This window comes from Maylandia zebra, linkage group LG2 (genome assembly GCF_041146795.1).
Source record: "Maylandia zebra isolate NMK-2024a linkage group LG2, Mzebra_GT3a, whole genome shotgun sequence".
Taxonomy (NCBI): Eukaryota; Metazoa; Chordata; class Actinopteri; order Cichliformes; family Cichlidae; genus Maylandia; species Maylandia zebra.
This window is the reverse complement of record NC_135168.1, coordinates 13143705-13159630: the sequence shown is the minus strand read 5'-3', so window position 1 is coordinate 13159630 and position 15926 is coordinate 13143705. Positions and strand designations below refer to the sequence as shown.

At 42.3% G+C, this 15926-nt stretch overlaps 1 protein-coding gene across 1 annotated transcript; it reads right to left on the bottom strand.

Annotated features, from left to right (window-relative positions):
- Positions 1-703: 703 nt before the first annotated feature.
- LOC143413265 (protein NLRC3-like) lies at positions 704-13917 on the bottom strand. The gene is made up of 4 exons (XM_076876046.1): positions 13632-13917; positions 11656-13480; positions 10988-11161; positions 704-1064 (listed from the first exon to the last, which is right to left on the bottom strand). Exons 1-4 carry the CDS (start codon positions 13915-13917, stop codon positions 872-874), a joined length of 2478 nt encoding a protein of 825 aa, XP_076732161.1. The 3' UTR covers positions 704-871.
- Positions 13918-15926: the final 2009 nt, after the last annotated feature.

Sequence of the window (15926 nt, the reverse complement as noted above, 5' to 3'; positions counted from 1 at the left end):
ACAACTAGACATGCTGAGCTGGATGCAAAATACCAGGGAGACGAGAGAGCGAACCGGGTTGCCAGTCTTAAAACAGATCTACTGAGGCAGCAAGATTTCTCCAAGAAAGCAACCAAAGAGAATAATGCAGCAGTCGGAGCCACGTGGTTAGTGAGATGATTGCTAAAGCAGGGAAGCCATTCACAGAAGGTGCATTTGTCTAAAAGTGCATATTGCAGGCTGCAAATATAGTCTGTCCGGGAAAGAAAGGTCAGTTTAGCAACATCAGCCTTTCTGCCAACACCGCAGCAGATCGCATTTCTGACCTGTCAAGTGACATTTATGACCAACTGTGTGAGAAAGCCAAATGTTTCAGTGTATACTCAGTCGCTCTTGATGAGACCACAGACATCACCGACACTGCCCAGCTCCCAATGTATGTCCGTGGTGTTGATGACAGTTTTGAAGTGATGGAGGAGCTGCTCACAGTAATGTTTAGTTAGTAAAGTTTATGGGCCCTGTTAGAATCAATATTTCATTCTCATTCTGTTGTTTGAGAACAATAACAGAAAAATGTGCACTTGAGAACAAATTTATTGTGAATTCAGCTGTGAATGTACAGTTTGGCATTATTTAAGCTTCCATTTCCAAATGTTAGCTGACACTTTATTAGGTACACTGGTATCTATATCAGGTACACCTGTGACCTAAATGTTCCTGCAACCAGACTCCTTGGAGACCCCTACATAAATATCCATGAACTATCCAGCTAGACTAGTGTGTCTGTCCCTGAAAATATTCCTGCATGTGTGATTGTTCATGTGTCATCTGCAGGAAACAAACAGGAAGTGAGTGAAGGACACAGGAAATGTTTCCAGCTCTTTCTCCTCTATCAGATTTTCTCTCCATACCTGAGAGTGTCCAGTCTCCAGCCTGGATCCTTCAGTCCAGCCGACAGCAGCTTAATTCCTGAGTCACCTGGATGATTGTAGCTCAGGTCCAGCTCTCTCAGATGGGAGGGGTTGGAGCTCAGAGCTGAGGCCAGAGAAGTACAGCCTTCGTCTGTGATCAGACAGCCTGACAGACTGCAGACACACAAAACAAAAATCTATCTGTCAACAATCGTTTTCTCTTTGTCACAATAACATCTATCCATTTACATCCATTCAATGTAACTTTATTTATAAGTGACAATTCCCAAAGGACAACAACAGTCATCTGAAGCTGTTTAACAGTGTAAGGTAACAGCCTCCAATATTAGAGAGAAAGCCCCAACCATCAGACAATTGTGGAGATACAGAAATTCTTTTATTGCTGCCATATAATCTGCATCATTATAACTGCATTAATAATGTTCTTTACAGCATTATTCCATCTAATAATATTTCTCACAGTATTGATATTGCATTAAAGTTGTCTATTGAACATGTTCATTTGAGGATCCTTCCATTATGTTAACTTTTATTACAAGTACGGTCAGAAGTATTTCATACACATTGCATATTTGTGCTTATGTCGAGTTGATGTTCGGTTCATTAAGGGTCTTAAGCTTCACTGGCGTGACTGTCCAGGTGATCCATGCTGAGGGAAACTAGAACAGGATGATTGCATGGTTGCTTACAATACATATAACACATATAATCTAGGAATGTGTCAGGCCTGAGGCCTTAACTCATTTGGTGTCTCACTATATTTTACTCTACTTGGCAACAGATGACCAGAGTCAATAATTAGCCCCAGAGACCCTGAGGGCTTGAAGTTTATTACCTTGTATGGAAGGTGTTACAGAAAAGAGAAGTTCTGTGTCTGTTTATAGCCATTAAACATGTACAAGATGTACCATTAACTGTGACTAATGTCTGGAACATATTTTACTCTGACTATTTTTATTGACGCCAAGGGGGGGCGTGTACCCCACTGCTTTGTAAGTGTCCACAACATGTATTTTTGTCAGAAGTCATAGGCTGATGTTTTCTCCTGTGTGTTAATAAACTCATCGTTTGATTGCACTTCTCTGGGGCCTCCGTGGTTTGTCTCACTGCTCTACATTGATAGATTTCACGACACAATCCACTGTGAGCAGCACTTGGTGATGGTGGGAAGAAGAACTCCCTTTGACACAAAGATCCTCCCAGTGAAAACAGGCTCCAGGAGGAGCATCTACCATGACTGGTTGCAGGGTGAGGGGAAAGAGAAGAGATGAGCTCAGAGAGACAAGAACAAAACAGAGAGACAAAAGTTAAGGACATGCAGTAGTGACATATAAAAGCATCAGGAGTGAAAAGAGGGGAGAAGAAAGCAGAGCATCATGGGAAGTCCACCAACAGCCTGAGCCTATAGCAGCATAACTAAGGGATGGTTCAGGGTCACCTGATCCAGCTCGAACTATAAGCTTTATCAAAAAGGAAAGTTTGAAGCTGATCTTCAAAGTAGAGAGGGTGTCTGTCTCCTGAACTCAAACTGGGAGCTGCTTCCACACCCAGTCCAACATAGCCAGGCTGAGTCGTTAGATTAGTCCAACGTAAAGTCAGAAAGTCATTATTTATGTCTCATTTTAGTGCAAATGTAGAAAAACTGTCCAAAAGTTATTTCTAAATCTGATATTAAACAGTTTAAATGGTGAAAAAAGCTGTAAAGAAAACAGAAAGAGTCAATAAAAGCCTCTTTAGAGGGTCACCAGTTTAAAACTGAGACATTTAAACTGGTGATTCTCCTTCTCTGCTCCATTTCCTCTCTAGACTTCCTGTTCCTAGGAGGGATTTGATTGGCTGAATGTCCTTTTAGCCTTTCTTTAGTTCTTTGGGTGCTAAGCAAAGAGGAAAACACACGAGTCATGTGACGTGACATAAGGAGCGCTCTGATTGGTTGGGATTGACAAACTATGGTGCTGTTTGCAAGCTTCGCTTTGCAGAGGCAAGAAAATCTCTTAGATAGGGATGAGATGCTCCACAGTGACGTTTCCACACTTTGGAGCTTCTGAAGTGCAGATGTTTGGAAACGCTGCTCCAACGTCTGGTTCAAACACTCAGATCACGTGACCTCAGCTGCCACAGGTGGCATACCTGCGGCTTCCAGGCATTGCCAGTCTCGGGAATTCCCATTTTTCATTGACTGGTCTTTTTGACCCTTTTAATGGCTGAATGATGCTTTTATATCACTGCTTCAGTTTATTCCACACACATTCAGTCCTATCAGCAGAGAGAGAGCCACACACTGTCTGTAACATCATTAGAAGATCTCAGTAAAAACAGTAAAAACTGCTTCAAGGACTAAATCAAACAGGCACCAGGGGTCCGTTCTTCGTACCGCGCTAAGTGAGTTAGCTGGATTTGATTGTTGACGATTTCGCGTGATCCTGGATCGTTCGGTTCCCCGAAGCCCATCCGGGACTTGCTGTCATAGCAACAGATCCGTAAGCGTAAACCTGCTCGGGAGCAGGTTTACTTTATGTAAACAGGATTAGATCGCGGCCACGCAGGTATGTCCGCGTCATTCATACGAAAGCAACAGCGATATTCCACCACTGTTTCACCATAAATAAATAACATCAATGTAACTAAAGATAATGCAGCACTTGATCCTTTTATTGATTTCACACAGATACATACAGGTCATTTCCTAAAAAAGGGAAATGTACTATTAACATTCTATTACATGTATGTGATTATTACAGATGTAATTCATATTTCAGAGTAGTAATTGCAAATTACTTCGTGTAATCAAGATGAGAGACCACGGCTATAAAAGCGAAGGTGGATTTGGGAAGTCTGTCGCAGCCATGTCCTGTCCGTATACGCGAGCCACCCATTGCGGAAGGTGCAAGATTGATAAGGAGAGTCCTCAGAATTCAGCGTATGTTGCGGGACAGACAGGATCCTTTAGCTCAGCGCGACAGTGTGCTCATAGAGAGATATCGATTTTCCCGTGAGGGTATTATTCACTTAACCAACTTGTTGACGAGGGGATGCAGGACCACCACCTGTCTTTTTTTTTGCTCTGCCCTTTTCTTGGTTGCTGTTATGAACAAACAAACAGATTATTCCAGGGTCGCTTTCCAAGAGACGAAAAGCAATATAAATGATAAATATTACCATTCTGTAGAATATTCTTATATTCCACTTTTACTTGTTCCCATGTTCTAGTGGGTCCTGTTGTGGCTCTAATGTGAAAGGGGATATAATATAACATATTATAATATAATATAGTGTAATATAATATTGGATATTATAGTGTGAAATGATAAATCTACCCTACCGCCTACTGGTGTTGGCCAGAGGGGCCGATGGCGCGATATGGCAGCCTGGCTTCTGTCAGTCTGCCCCAGGGCAGCTGTGGCTACAACCGTAGCTGCCTCCACCAGTGTGTGAATGTGAGAGTGAATGAATAGTGGTATCGTAAAGCACTTTGGGTGCCTTGAAAAGCGCTATATCAATCCACTCCATTATTATTGTTATTATTAAATTACTTACGAGTTTAATTTGTCAGCAACTTTCTGCCAGCCCTCTCTCCTTGCTTTTGCAGCCTTTGCAGTGTTCCCTTACATTCTGATTAAACTCTGAAACTCCTGAAATCCCTCACTCAAGAGTTCTTGCTCTGCTGCCGGAAAATACCGTGCACGCCCCTTCGACATTTTCGCCGACCAATCAGCGGGTTGCTGATCAATGTTTCTACTATCAATGCGTAGCCCCTTTTACGACACCCAGTGATCTCACATTACTTCATCCAGCTGTACTAATCGTCAACAACAGGTGTGTTCGGAGAACCGGAATAGCGAGCTCACGGTTAGCGCGATGATTTGGTCTTGGATGTGTCATTTGATCTTGGATGTAGTAAGCGAGGTACGAAGAACGGGCCCCAGTTTTCAGCTCTGTCTGCGCTCTACTTTTTTCTACTTACAACAGAAAATAGGATGTACTGCATTCAGGGATATCATCCTCACTGTCAGCTGTTACTCACAGACTGTGTGTAGAAATACAGAAAATACTGATCCTATAAAAAGGAAAGCTAGAAAAACACATTGATTCCAGGCTCTATTTTCCTTTTTGAGTCTGTCAAATCCAACAGGACTTGTGCAGGTTCACTATGAGCCAAACTCCAGACTGACAGTGAAACATCAGGCCAGTGTTAGAAGGTAAAGTTCAGGAAAGTTTTTTAATGGTTCAGAAGATGTTCAGCTGAGGACGACTTAAAGATGTGCGTGAAATGGAGGCTTCTGATTGGTCAGAATGAGCCTGTGAAAATGGGACAAACTTTGTATAAAGAAAGAAAACACATTTAATCTTTTCATGGAAATGTATCTTTTTCAAAGTGATTCCAAATCAAAGCTAACGCCACGCCAGCTTGTAACTTTGATTGACAGTGTGTAGAACTGATGACACAAACTCCCAGAAAACCTCAAAGTCAACATAACGCATCCAAAGCTTCACGGCTGGGAGCAAAACATGAGGCCAACAAACAGCTGTAAACCTGTGTGCCTATTACAGTAAACACAGCAGTCTGTTATGTTTGACTAAACTGATGTATTGTGTGTCTGTAGTTGTGTTGTGAACTGTGCTGGGCTCGTCTGTGTCCCCGTTTCACAGAACAGCATCTTTAAGATGGCACAAATGCTTCCAGTGTTTCAGTTTGACGAAGCCTGGCTTTGCCCATCGCTGCTTTTAAAACAGTGTTTGTGCTGCCAAGGACATCTTGTATTGGTCTCATGTCATGAATGGGAGTGTTTCAGGAGGCAGACTGAACCTTTGATGAGTTTGGTGTCTTAAACTGAGGAATGAAAGGACACGAGGAACAAACTAAAGAGAATCTAAAAGAGGCCGGCAGCACATGAGGAGGAGAAACTGACACTGACATAAAGACTGAGGGAAGGACAGAGCCATCTATACAGCTGAGGTCAACACAGGAGGGTCATGTGACACAGCTGAAACTCATCCAGACAACGTCTGACACCAGAGACCATACTTACCAAAATAAAACAGGTTATAATGAACAAAAATGAGTGGAACAGCGGAGTGAACTGAGCAGCAGGAGGGAGGGCGTTTCTCCAAAACATGTGTCCATCAAAATTATGGACAGTCGTGTATATTAAGTAGACTTGTTCAGATTTGTCCAACACTTTTCTCTGTCAGTGTTTCACAGAATATCATCAAAGAGTCATGATAGTTACCATTAGTGTCACTGTGGAGATGCTTATTCCAGCATCACTGACTTCATGGTTCCAGTTTCCATCACTAAGGACTACATGTAGTGATCCTGCTGTTAGCATGTTAGCTCCAACAGATGGTCAGTGTGAGAGCGGTGATATCAGTGACATCCAAACAAGGAAGGAAGAGACTGTTGAAGGCAGCGAGCTGTGACTGCTGTGAACAGTGTTCTCACACTATTTTCTCCCTGTGTCAACATACATGAGGCTGCTTCAGCTGCAACACACCACAAACACCTTTATACAACTAAATATACTCAGAGCGCACTGCTGTGGTTGCTGTGGTAACCATCCATATATCCAGCTGTTTGGGGCCGAGTCTGCTTCCTCATCCTAGGGAAAAACTCTCAAAGTTTCATGTGTTTTTGACTTGAAGCTTTTTGTGATTTGGTTTTATTTGTTGTTCTACACACACAATAATGAAGAGCACATGTTTATAGTGACACATTCAGACCAATGACAACAGTCCATTCACACTGACCTCCTTCCAGCAACTTTTAGGACAGCCAATAGCAATTTTCCTTACTGAGGAGTTGGCAACATTGCCAGGAGCAGTGGGTGAATGGCAGCATCACCATGAAGGATTAGAATAAAAATACATCATCATCCACAAAGAAAACCAGTCTGAGTGTCTGATGCTCTCGTTATAAAACCGCAGTCGCAGCTTGTGGCTACATTTAGCTGGTTTGCTAGTTAGCTGGTCTGCTAGTTAGCTGGCTTGCTAGTTAGCTGATTTGTTCGTTAGCATGGAGCTAACCTAACTCACTAGAACATTTGATGCTAAACTGTCTAAACTGTGTGAACAGCTTTCATTGCTGCTCTGTGTTACTCTCCAGCCTCTCTTTAACTCAGTCCTCTCAGTTTTTTCCTCGTTACAAACTAGAAAACCTTCTTTTTCAGCTTTTCCACACCCGAGCTGTGGCTAAGGTGCTACCAGCATGGCGGCTCGGTCTGTGTCACTCAATAGTTACACTCCTCACCCAGACTAACACCACTCCACAAATTCACCACTAGGAGGCGCTAAAAGACCACATACAGTGAGATCATCACTAAATGTCTGCTGTGTCTGACGTAGGGTTGCCAACCGTCCCTTGAATAACGGAATCGTCCCGTATTTAGAAAGAAAAGTACACGTCAGTGGCGCGGCTGCCCCTCTGTTGGTCTTCCTTGGTCTCTTGTGTTCTGGGGGCCTCTGGATGTCTGGAGTTTTGATCTCCTCCACACCTGCTTCATGCCCTGGAGGACGGGGCTGTGCCCCCCCCCCCCACACCCTCTAGCAGATCATTACATGAAGGAACCTTTTAAAAAAACAAGCGCGTCCATGCTCACAGGTGTACACACGGGTGATCACACCCACAAACTACACCCTTTTTGGCTCCTACCTCAAAGCACACTGTGTGCTGTTGATCTTATGTGCTGCACAATAATGTTTAATATTTAGTATTTACTGTCATATTCCCATATATCATTGTGATGTTGTTTATTCTATTACTCTTGTTCTCTTCTGCTTGTTTTCCTTTTTCTTTCTCAGCAGGTGATCCAGGTGATTGATAGATGCATTTTTTTTTCCCTGCCCATTCTGTTGGTTTTTGTTTTTTGCCCTTCTCCCCCGTCCCTCTTCTCAGCTGTTTCTCTTTCCCTCTTTCTTTCTCCCCTTCTTTCCCCCAGTCAAGTCTGTCCCGTATTCAGCAAGTGAAAATAAAATAGACAATAAAAGGTGAATCAAATGGACCATTATGGCAAGGCTGGGATGGTCAATTTGGTAAAGTAAATCCGTTGGGCATCTTTCTTTGCCTTTAGACAACAATTCTGATGCAAAAGAGCCAAACGGGACAGGCAAAAAAAAAAAAAAAAATAAAAAATAAATAAATAAAAAGTACACGTCCCGTATTGAGCTCCAAAGGGACGCACTTTGTCCTGTAATACAGAGAGAATCAAAAGTAGTCTATAAATGTTAATGGAATTAACGCTTTGTTTGAAAACATAATTCCCAGCCCCTCTCCTGCTTTGTGACCAATGACCTTACGCACGAGTATGACAATTCAGATTACCACTTATCTCATTGGTAGAGGAAAGGTCGCTCGCTGAGAAAATACCAGAAGACAACAGATGACCACAAAAAGAAGCATGGCCAACAGGGAAACAAACGCTGACACTGCGGTGCAAGTCTCGGACGACAGTACACCTTCGACCAGCAATGTTTGTACCCCACCGAGAAAGAAAAAAAAGGCTGCATAAGTGCAGGGAGGAATGGGAAAATGAAAACACCTCGCTGGAAAAAGTGCGCGATAACACCTATAAAGCGCACTGCACTGTGTGCCGTCGCACTTTTTTCATAGGCCATGGTGGACTGGCAGCATGCTTCTAGTGGTGGGCACATGAGTGGCATGAAAGCTCAGGGAACCCTTAACCAATTTGTTGTTCACCAGGCCATGGCAGCAGAAGATATGGTATGTAGACATTGTTGTTGTTTTTAAACCCTCTGGTTAAGGTTAATGTGAGCATGTGCAGTGAATATCAACTCTATGTGGCCAGAAGTGTGATAATATAATTTATTTTGTGTAATAAACAACTGCAAGGATAGATGATTACAACGAATAGATGACTAATACATAAAAGTAATACATAGATTAATAATGATGATGAGTTAAGATGCGTAATCATGGGAACAAGCAGGTTTACAAACACGAGCAGCTGATTAGCATTAGAAAAGCTGAAATAATACCTCAACTGAAGCCAGCTGCACTAAATGCACTTTATGTGGACTGTTATAAGAATGTTTTTCTTTCTATTGTTTTCTATAAATTTATATAATTTTAAGTTAAGCAGGACAGAGTTCTTTTAAAGAAAGATTAACTTATATTCTTTAAAGTTAAGCATGACAGGCTTCTGTTTAAGAAAGAGACCTGTTTTACTGTGTTAATGTTGTCATTTTGCGCTACAAATAAATGGCTAAATGATCATTTGTTTCCCATGTGTTCATATCACAAAGAATATGCATCATTAAATCAACTTCAAGTCAAATGGTTAAAAAAATAATTTCACACACACAAAAAAGAGCTAAAAAATTCACCACACTTGGAAGGGTGGAGACAACTGGGTCGCCCGGCCCTGGCCACGAGGTGTCCCAGGAAGTTGGCAACCCTAGTCTGACGGTGACTTGGGTTTTTACTAACTGGCTACATGAGCATGATTAGCTGCAGTTCTATCTTTGTAAAAGAGACTCAGCAGCAGATTAGAACCAAACAGAAACATTTCTACTTTTTCTGCAGCACCAGCTGGATGCATGGAGCCTAAACTCCAGTGACAATGAGACACATACAGTGTGACTGCTGTGACTTTACAGCTGGGCCTCATTCACATTGGACTGTGGGAGGAAGCAGAGTATCTGAAGACAACCCACACACACTATCACCCTTATTTAGAGAAGTATAATGAATTAGCTGATAAAGTAATAAATTATTTGATATTTCAATGAAAATACTTTTTAACAATTGTTTAGAAGTCAACAATAATAGTTAAATAAAAAGAAGCGTCAAATCAATAAACACGCAATAAAACCTTGTACAGCTGAAACTCATGTAGACAATGTCAGGGGAGGAAGTAAAACTAAACCTTTGACACCAGAGATGAAAACTACCAAAATAAAACAGGAAGTTAATAACAACCATGAGTGGAACACCTGAGTGAACCTAGTAAAGGGAGAATACATCATCATCCACAAAGAAAACCAGTCGGAGCTTGTGGCTGCAGTTAGCTGATTTGCTACTCAGCTTGGAGTTAACTCAGTAGAACATAGAATGCTAAACTGTCTAAACCAGGGGTGTCAAACATATGGCCCGTCGGCCAAATTCAGCCCCTGAGATAATTTCATATATCAGTTATTAAAGAATTTTCAGGGTTGCTGATATTCCATGGCAGCAGGGCTGGGACTTTATTCTGATGGACACATCATGTGGCCAATCACATTAAGAGACAGCCTGGGATCATGCCACTATTTAAAGAAAGGGATGGGGGCAAACGTTCAGAAGAAAGCAAGCTTAGTGGTACAGGCCTGGTACACACAGACACAGGTTTAAATTCAAGCGTGTCAGGAAAAAGTGAAAGCATAAAATGAGCAGCATCTGGCTGAATTTCAGTGATATTGGAGACGGCAAAGCTGAGTGCAGAATTTATAAATTAGAAGCTGGATAAAGTGATACCCATTTTCCATTGTGAAGGACAAAAGGTTTCAAACTTGTCCAGGCCTTAAGGTCATGTCCGTTCTCTTCTTAGTGGTAGTAAATGTATAAAATTAAGACTAATGAAAACACTGAATTAAAATTGCTTCCTTTAAAAACACCAAGCTTACAGTTCAGTTTTGAATACTACATATATAAACTATATATAACAAAGTGCCTTTGAATGGCAGGGATGCAGAAATGTCTGTATGTAGCACAGAGCCAGTGCTCACGGTCTGAATGAGTGTCACAGACCTGAATGTGCATTTAAAGAAATTTATAATTAAATTTCTAATTATGATCTTCAGCACCCAACACCATGACTATGTACATATTGTCGGGTGTAAGAATATTTGTGTTGTGTTCTGTGGATTCAACTCTGCAAACTCATCAGTAATTTCATCAGCAAGTTTCTACTTAGACAGCAATAAAACAGAAAGCAGTTCCCAGGAACTACTTCTTGTTTTAGAATCTTTCAACATAAGACTACTTTGCACATCAGAACACCCCCATATCTCCTCTTATTAAAGGATTACCTTATTATTAATTTGCTAATTCTGCCAGTTGATTACAAAATGCTTGATCTCACCTGAGAGTTTCCAGTTTGCAGTGTGGATTCTTCAGTCCTTCAGACAGAAACTTCACGCCTAAATCCTGCAGGTTATTGTTACTTAGGTCAAGCTCTCTCAGATTAGAGGACTGAGAGCTGAGACCTGAGGACAGAGCTTCACAACTTCTCTCTGACAGGTTACAGAGACTCAGTCTGAAAAATAACAGAAAAACAATTTAAAAAAACTTACTTTTGATCAAGTGTAATGAGATTACATAACATTTAGCAATATTCCATTCTCTTTTTGTCAAGAAAGTAACGAGCAACATGTGGAAACAATCAGAGAGAGAACAGAGAACAGAGCAGTAAAAGAACAGTGGATAGTTCAATAGGCTTTTGGTATCAACAAAACGTGCCAAATTTCTTTATTTTGTCATCGTTTAAGAAGAGTTCATGATTAAAACTCAGATAACAACTCAAGGCCAGGTCTGGGTGTAACTTTGATGACAGTTACACCCAGAAAAATTTCAGAAATGCCGACAGGTATTCAGTATTGAACAAAGTGAGTACTGATTATCACTTAACAGTTGTATACACTTTTCAGACACCAGCACTCATAACTGTGGCTTTGGGGGTTATTTTGTTAGTGGTTTTAGTTGATCACACCTGCTTTTTGTCAATGAGCATATGAATACAAATGTACTTACAGAGCTTTGTTGGAGGCTTTGACCACTGGCAGCAGCCTCAGAAGAGCCTCCTCTGAAGCAGAGTATTTCTTCAGGTCAAACACATCCAGATCTTCTTCTGATGACAGTAAGATGAAGACCAGAGCTGACCACTGAGCAGGAGACAGTTTATCTGTGGAGAGACGTCCTGATCTCAGGGACTGTTGGATCTCATCCACTAGAGAACGATCATTCAGTTCATTCAGACAGTGGAACAGATTGATGCTTTTCTCTGCAGACAGATTCTTACTGAGCTTCTTCTTGATGTACTGGACTGTTTCCAGATTGGTCTGTGAGCTACTTCCTGTCTGTGTCAGCAGACCTCGTAGGAGAGTCTGATTGGTTTGCAGTGAAAGACCCAGGAGGAAGCGGAGGAATAAGTCCAGGTGTCCATTTGGACTCTGTAAGGCCTTATCCACAGCACTGTGGTGGAAGTGTTTCTCTACAGATTTTACTTCTTTTTCAGGTTTTTGTTTCCAAAACAATATAGACCATATGGACTTTGTTTGTTGTTGTTCCATCAGATTGAGTCCAGAGTTGATGAAGGTCAGATGGACATGAAGCGCAGCCAGAAACTCCTGAACACTCAGATGGATGAAGCAGAACACCTTGTCCTGGTACAGTCCTCTCTCCTCTTTAAAGATCTGTGTGAACACTCCTGAGTACACTGAGGCTGCTCTGATATCGATGCCACACTCTGTCAGGTCTGATTCATAGAAGATCAGGTTTCCTTTCTGCAGCTGATCAAAAGCCAGTTTCCCCAGAGACTCCATCATCTTCCTGCTCTCAGGACTCCAGTGTGGATCTGTCTCAGCTCCTCCATCATACTTGACCTTCTTCACTTTGGCCTGAACCACCAGGAAGTGGATGTACATCTCAGTCAGGGTGTTGGGCAGCTGTCCTCCCTCTCTGGTTTCCAGCACATCCTCCAGAACTGTAGCAGTGATCCAGCAGAAGACTGGGATGTGGCACATGATGTGGAGGCTTCGTGATGTCTTGATGTGGGAGATGATCCTGCTGGCCTGCTCCTTATCTCTGAATCTCTTCCTGAAGTACTCCTCCTTCTGTGGGTCAGTGAACCCTCTGACCTCTGTCACCATGCCGACACAGTCAGGAGGGATCTGATTGGCTGCTGCAGGTCGTGTGGTTATCCAGAGGCGAGCAGAGGGAAGCAGTTTCCCCCTGATGAGGTTTATCAGCAGCACATCCACTGAGGTGGACTTTCTAGGGTCAGTTAGGATTGTAGTTTTGTGGAAGTCCAGAGGAAGTCGACACTCATCCAGACCATCAAAGATGAACACAACCTGGAAGTCTTCAAAGCTGCAGATTCCTGCTTCTTTGGTTTCAGTAAAGAAGTGATGAACAAGTCCCACCAAGCTGAACTTTTTCTTCCTCAGCACATTCAGCTCTCTGAAAGTGAATGGAAATATGAACTGGATGTCCTGGTTGGCTTTGTCTTCAGCCCAGTCCAGGCTGTATTTCTGTGTTAAGACTGTTTTCCCAATGCCAGCCACTCCCTTTGTCAGCACTGTTCTGATTGGTTCATCTCTTCCAGGTGAGGCTTTAAAGATGTCTTCTTGTCTGATGGTTGTTTCTGGTCTGTCTGGTTTCCTGGATGCTGTTTCAATCTGTCTGACCTCATGTTCATCATTGACCTCTGCAGTCCCTCCCTCTGTGATGTAGAGCTCTGTGTAGATCTGATTCAGGAGGGTTGGGTTTCCTGCTTTAGCGATGCCCTCAAACACACACTGGAACTTCTTCTTCAGGGTGGATTTAAGGTTACGATGACAAACTGCAGCTGGAAGTTCTGAATAATAATAATAAAAATACAACTTTAACAATCATATTTTACAAAATGCTGATGACAATTTCTGACCCACTGAGAAATGACTGAACACACTGGTGTCACAAGTGTCTCATTTATCCAGCAGCTTAAATCTTTAGATAAATCCTCTTACGTCTCTGCAGACGGTCAGCCAGCTCCTCCTGCTTCATTCTCCTCAGGAAGTCCACTGTGATCTTCACAAATGCCTCTCTGCTGTTTCTCCTCTGCTCATCATCCTCCCTCTGAAACTCCAAGCACTGGGGCTTATTTGGATTCAGAGCCTTCTGGATCTTCTTCAGCTCGTTCTTCACAAAAGTGATGATGTTGTCCTCCAGCAGCTGGAACAGAATATTTATGAATGAGCCACCACTCTGAACTTTAGTCCACACAACATCCACTTCTTTACGATCAAGGGGCATATCATCCGCGAACTCTTTACCAATTATAGGTTTGACTTTATCTGATTAACTGAGACTTTGTCCACAACTCCATGATCCCAAAACGTTGATGCTGTTCATATGAATGCAGCGATTTCAGTGGGAGAAACATTTCACTGGTGTTCAGAGCTGAACTACCAACAGGTTGATGATCAAAGCCAGAAACTTGGAGATGTTTCAGGTGACTGAGTTGATCGTACAGACAACTGGTCTTAAAGGTTCACTCTGTTTACACATACAGATCAGTATTTAAGGTTTGACTCTCATCATCCACTGGGGCACAAACTGGGCGTCATCAGGACACTACAACACAGAACAAACACCATCCCCACAGACACAGCAGCCAGCGAAGCAGAAGAACTTCACATCAAGAAGGTCCTGAGTAAATGTGAACGCTGGTTTGAGGGCGGAGTCAAGGAGGCCATTTATGTGAAAAGGAAAGACCATCTCTGAATGGAGGAGGGGCCTAAGGGTACATTTGTCACCATCTTACATGCTGTGATTGCAGCCATTCCCCAGCTCTCTGTGAACTGGACTCATGACCATTGATCAACAACCATTGATCAATGGTCCTGACAATATGCGTACCAATGATCAATGAACTGACCTCCCAGCCCATTGTTCCTTCAGTGGGCTGGTTTCAGTCCTGTTTCAAATGTCCTGTTTATGAGATTGAAACCTGCAGTCAGCTGAGACTGAAGAAGTCACCTGATGATGATGAAACGTTTCTCCCACTGAAAACATCCAGATGAACAGAATCAAGCTTTTTGGGATTTACGTACCTGGATGATTGAGCATCAAGACACAACTCTGTGACTTTTCTCAGATGAATCAATCCTCTCCTCCAGCTTTGTTTACATCTACCAGCCCTGTGGCGCTGCCCAGGGACAATAATCTATGTGAGAGGTGGAAAGTCATACAGGTGTCTGCTCCTGCCTTCAGTTATTTTATCTACTGTGTGTCAACTGGCTGAACCTCCTCCAACTGTCTACTGTCTCCCTAAACTCAACAATGACTTAGTGATCTATCCATTCTCTGACCAAAGACATCCTGCTGCAGGAGGTTAACATAGCAGCCAATGATGATCCCACTCACTGTGAACAACACATTTGGACCTGATTTGCTGCTCTGGTTTACACGTGAACTTCCACTGCTGCTGTCACCAACTTGAGAGGCTCTACAGAAAAACTGGACTTGTCCATAAAAATCATAAACTACATTACAAGGACAGCATTGCTCAATCAACTCTAATTACTACTGACATGTTATCTCTTCTAACTAAGGTACAGACACTCAAACTTGCTGCTTTCAGTGAGAAGTCAAATGTCTGAATATGAGCTGGAAGCTGCTGAGAGTCCTCCCTCCTTCCCTACTTTCACTATAAACACGCCCCTTTCATGCACCTGCAGAGGGCCACCAGCAGATGGAGCTGTCTTAAACAAATCCACTTGGATAGTTAGCTGTAGATGATTTTCTCAGTATGATTGTAGGATTTTGAGTTATTCTTCAGATTTATTTAAACTCCTATATTGTGCACAAGTGTTGAGCGACCCATAATTTCTCTGTACTTTTCATAAGAGCAGCCACACTTTCAGCTAGTTTTTCTTTTTTTAAGAGCTCAAAGTTATTGAAGAAACAGTTATTCAGCTTCATTCCCACTGATCTCGACTACAAACTGTTTCACTTTGGTTTCTGTTTAAAGCCTCGATGTTTAAAACGTTTCCCTGTGATCACATTTGCACCGTCTGATTTCAAAGTTTGTTTCTTTTGGTCATTTAGTCCACAGAGTCCTTGGTGTTCTGAAAGGGACCTATAAATAAATGCATTATTATTAATATTAATAATAAAGTAGTTGTTGTACATGTACAGACCATAAATATGGAGTCCAGCTGTGTTTGATGCTGCTGGGCAGACTGACCACTGGGAACCTCTGAGCTCTGCTGGTCCACTCTGTGGAGGAACCATGAAGGATTAGATCAACACAGGATAAA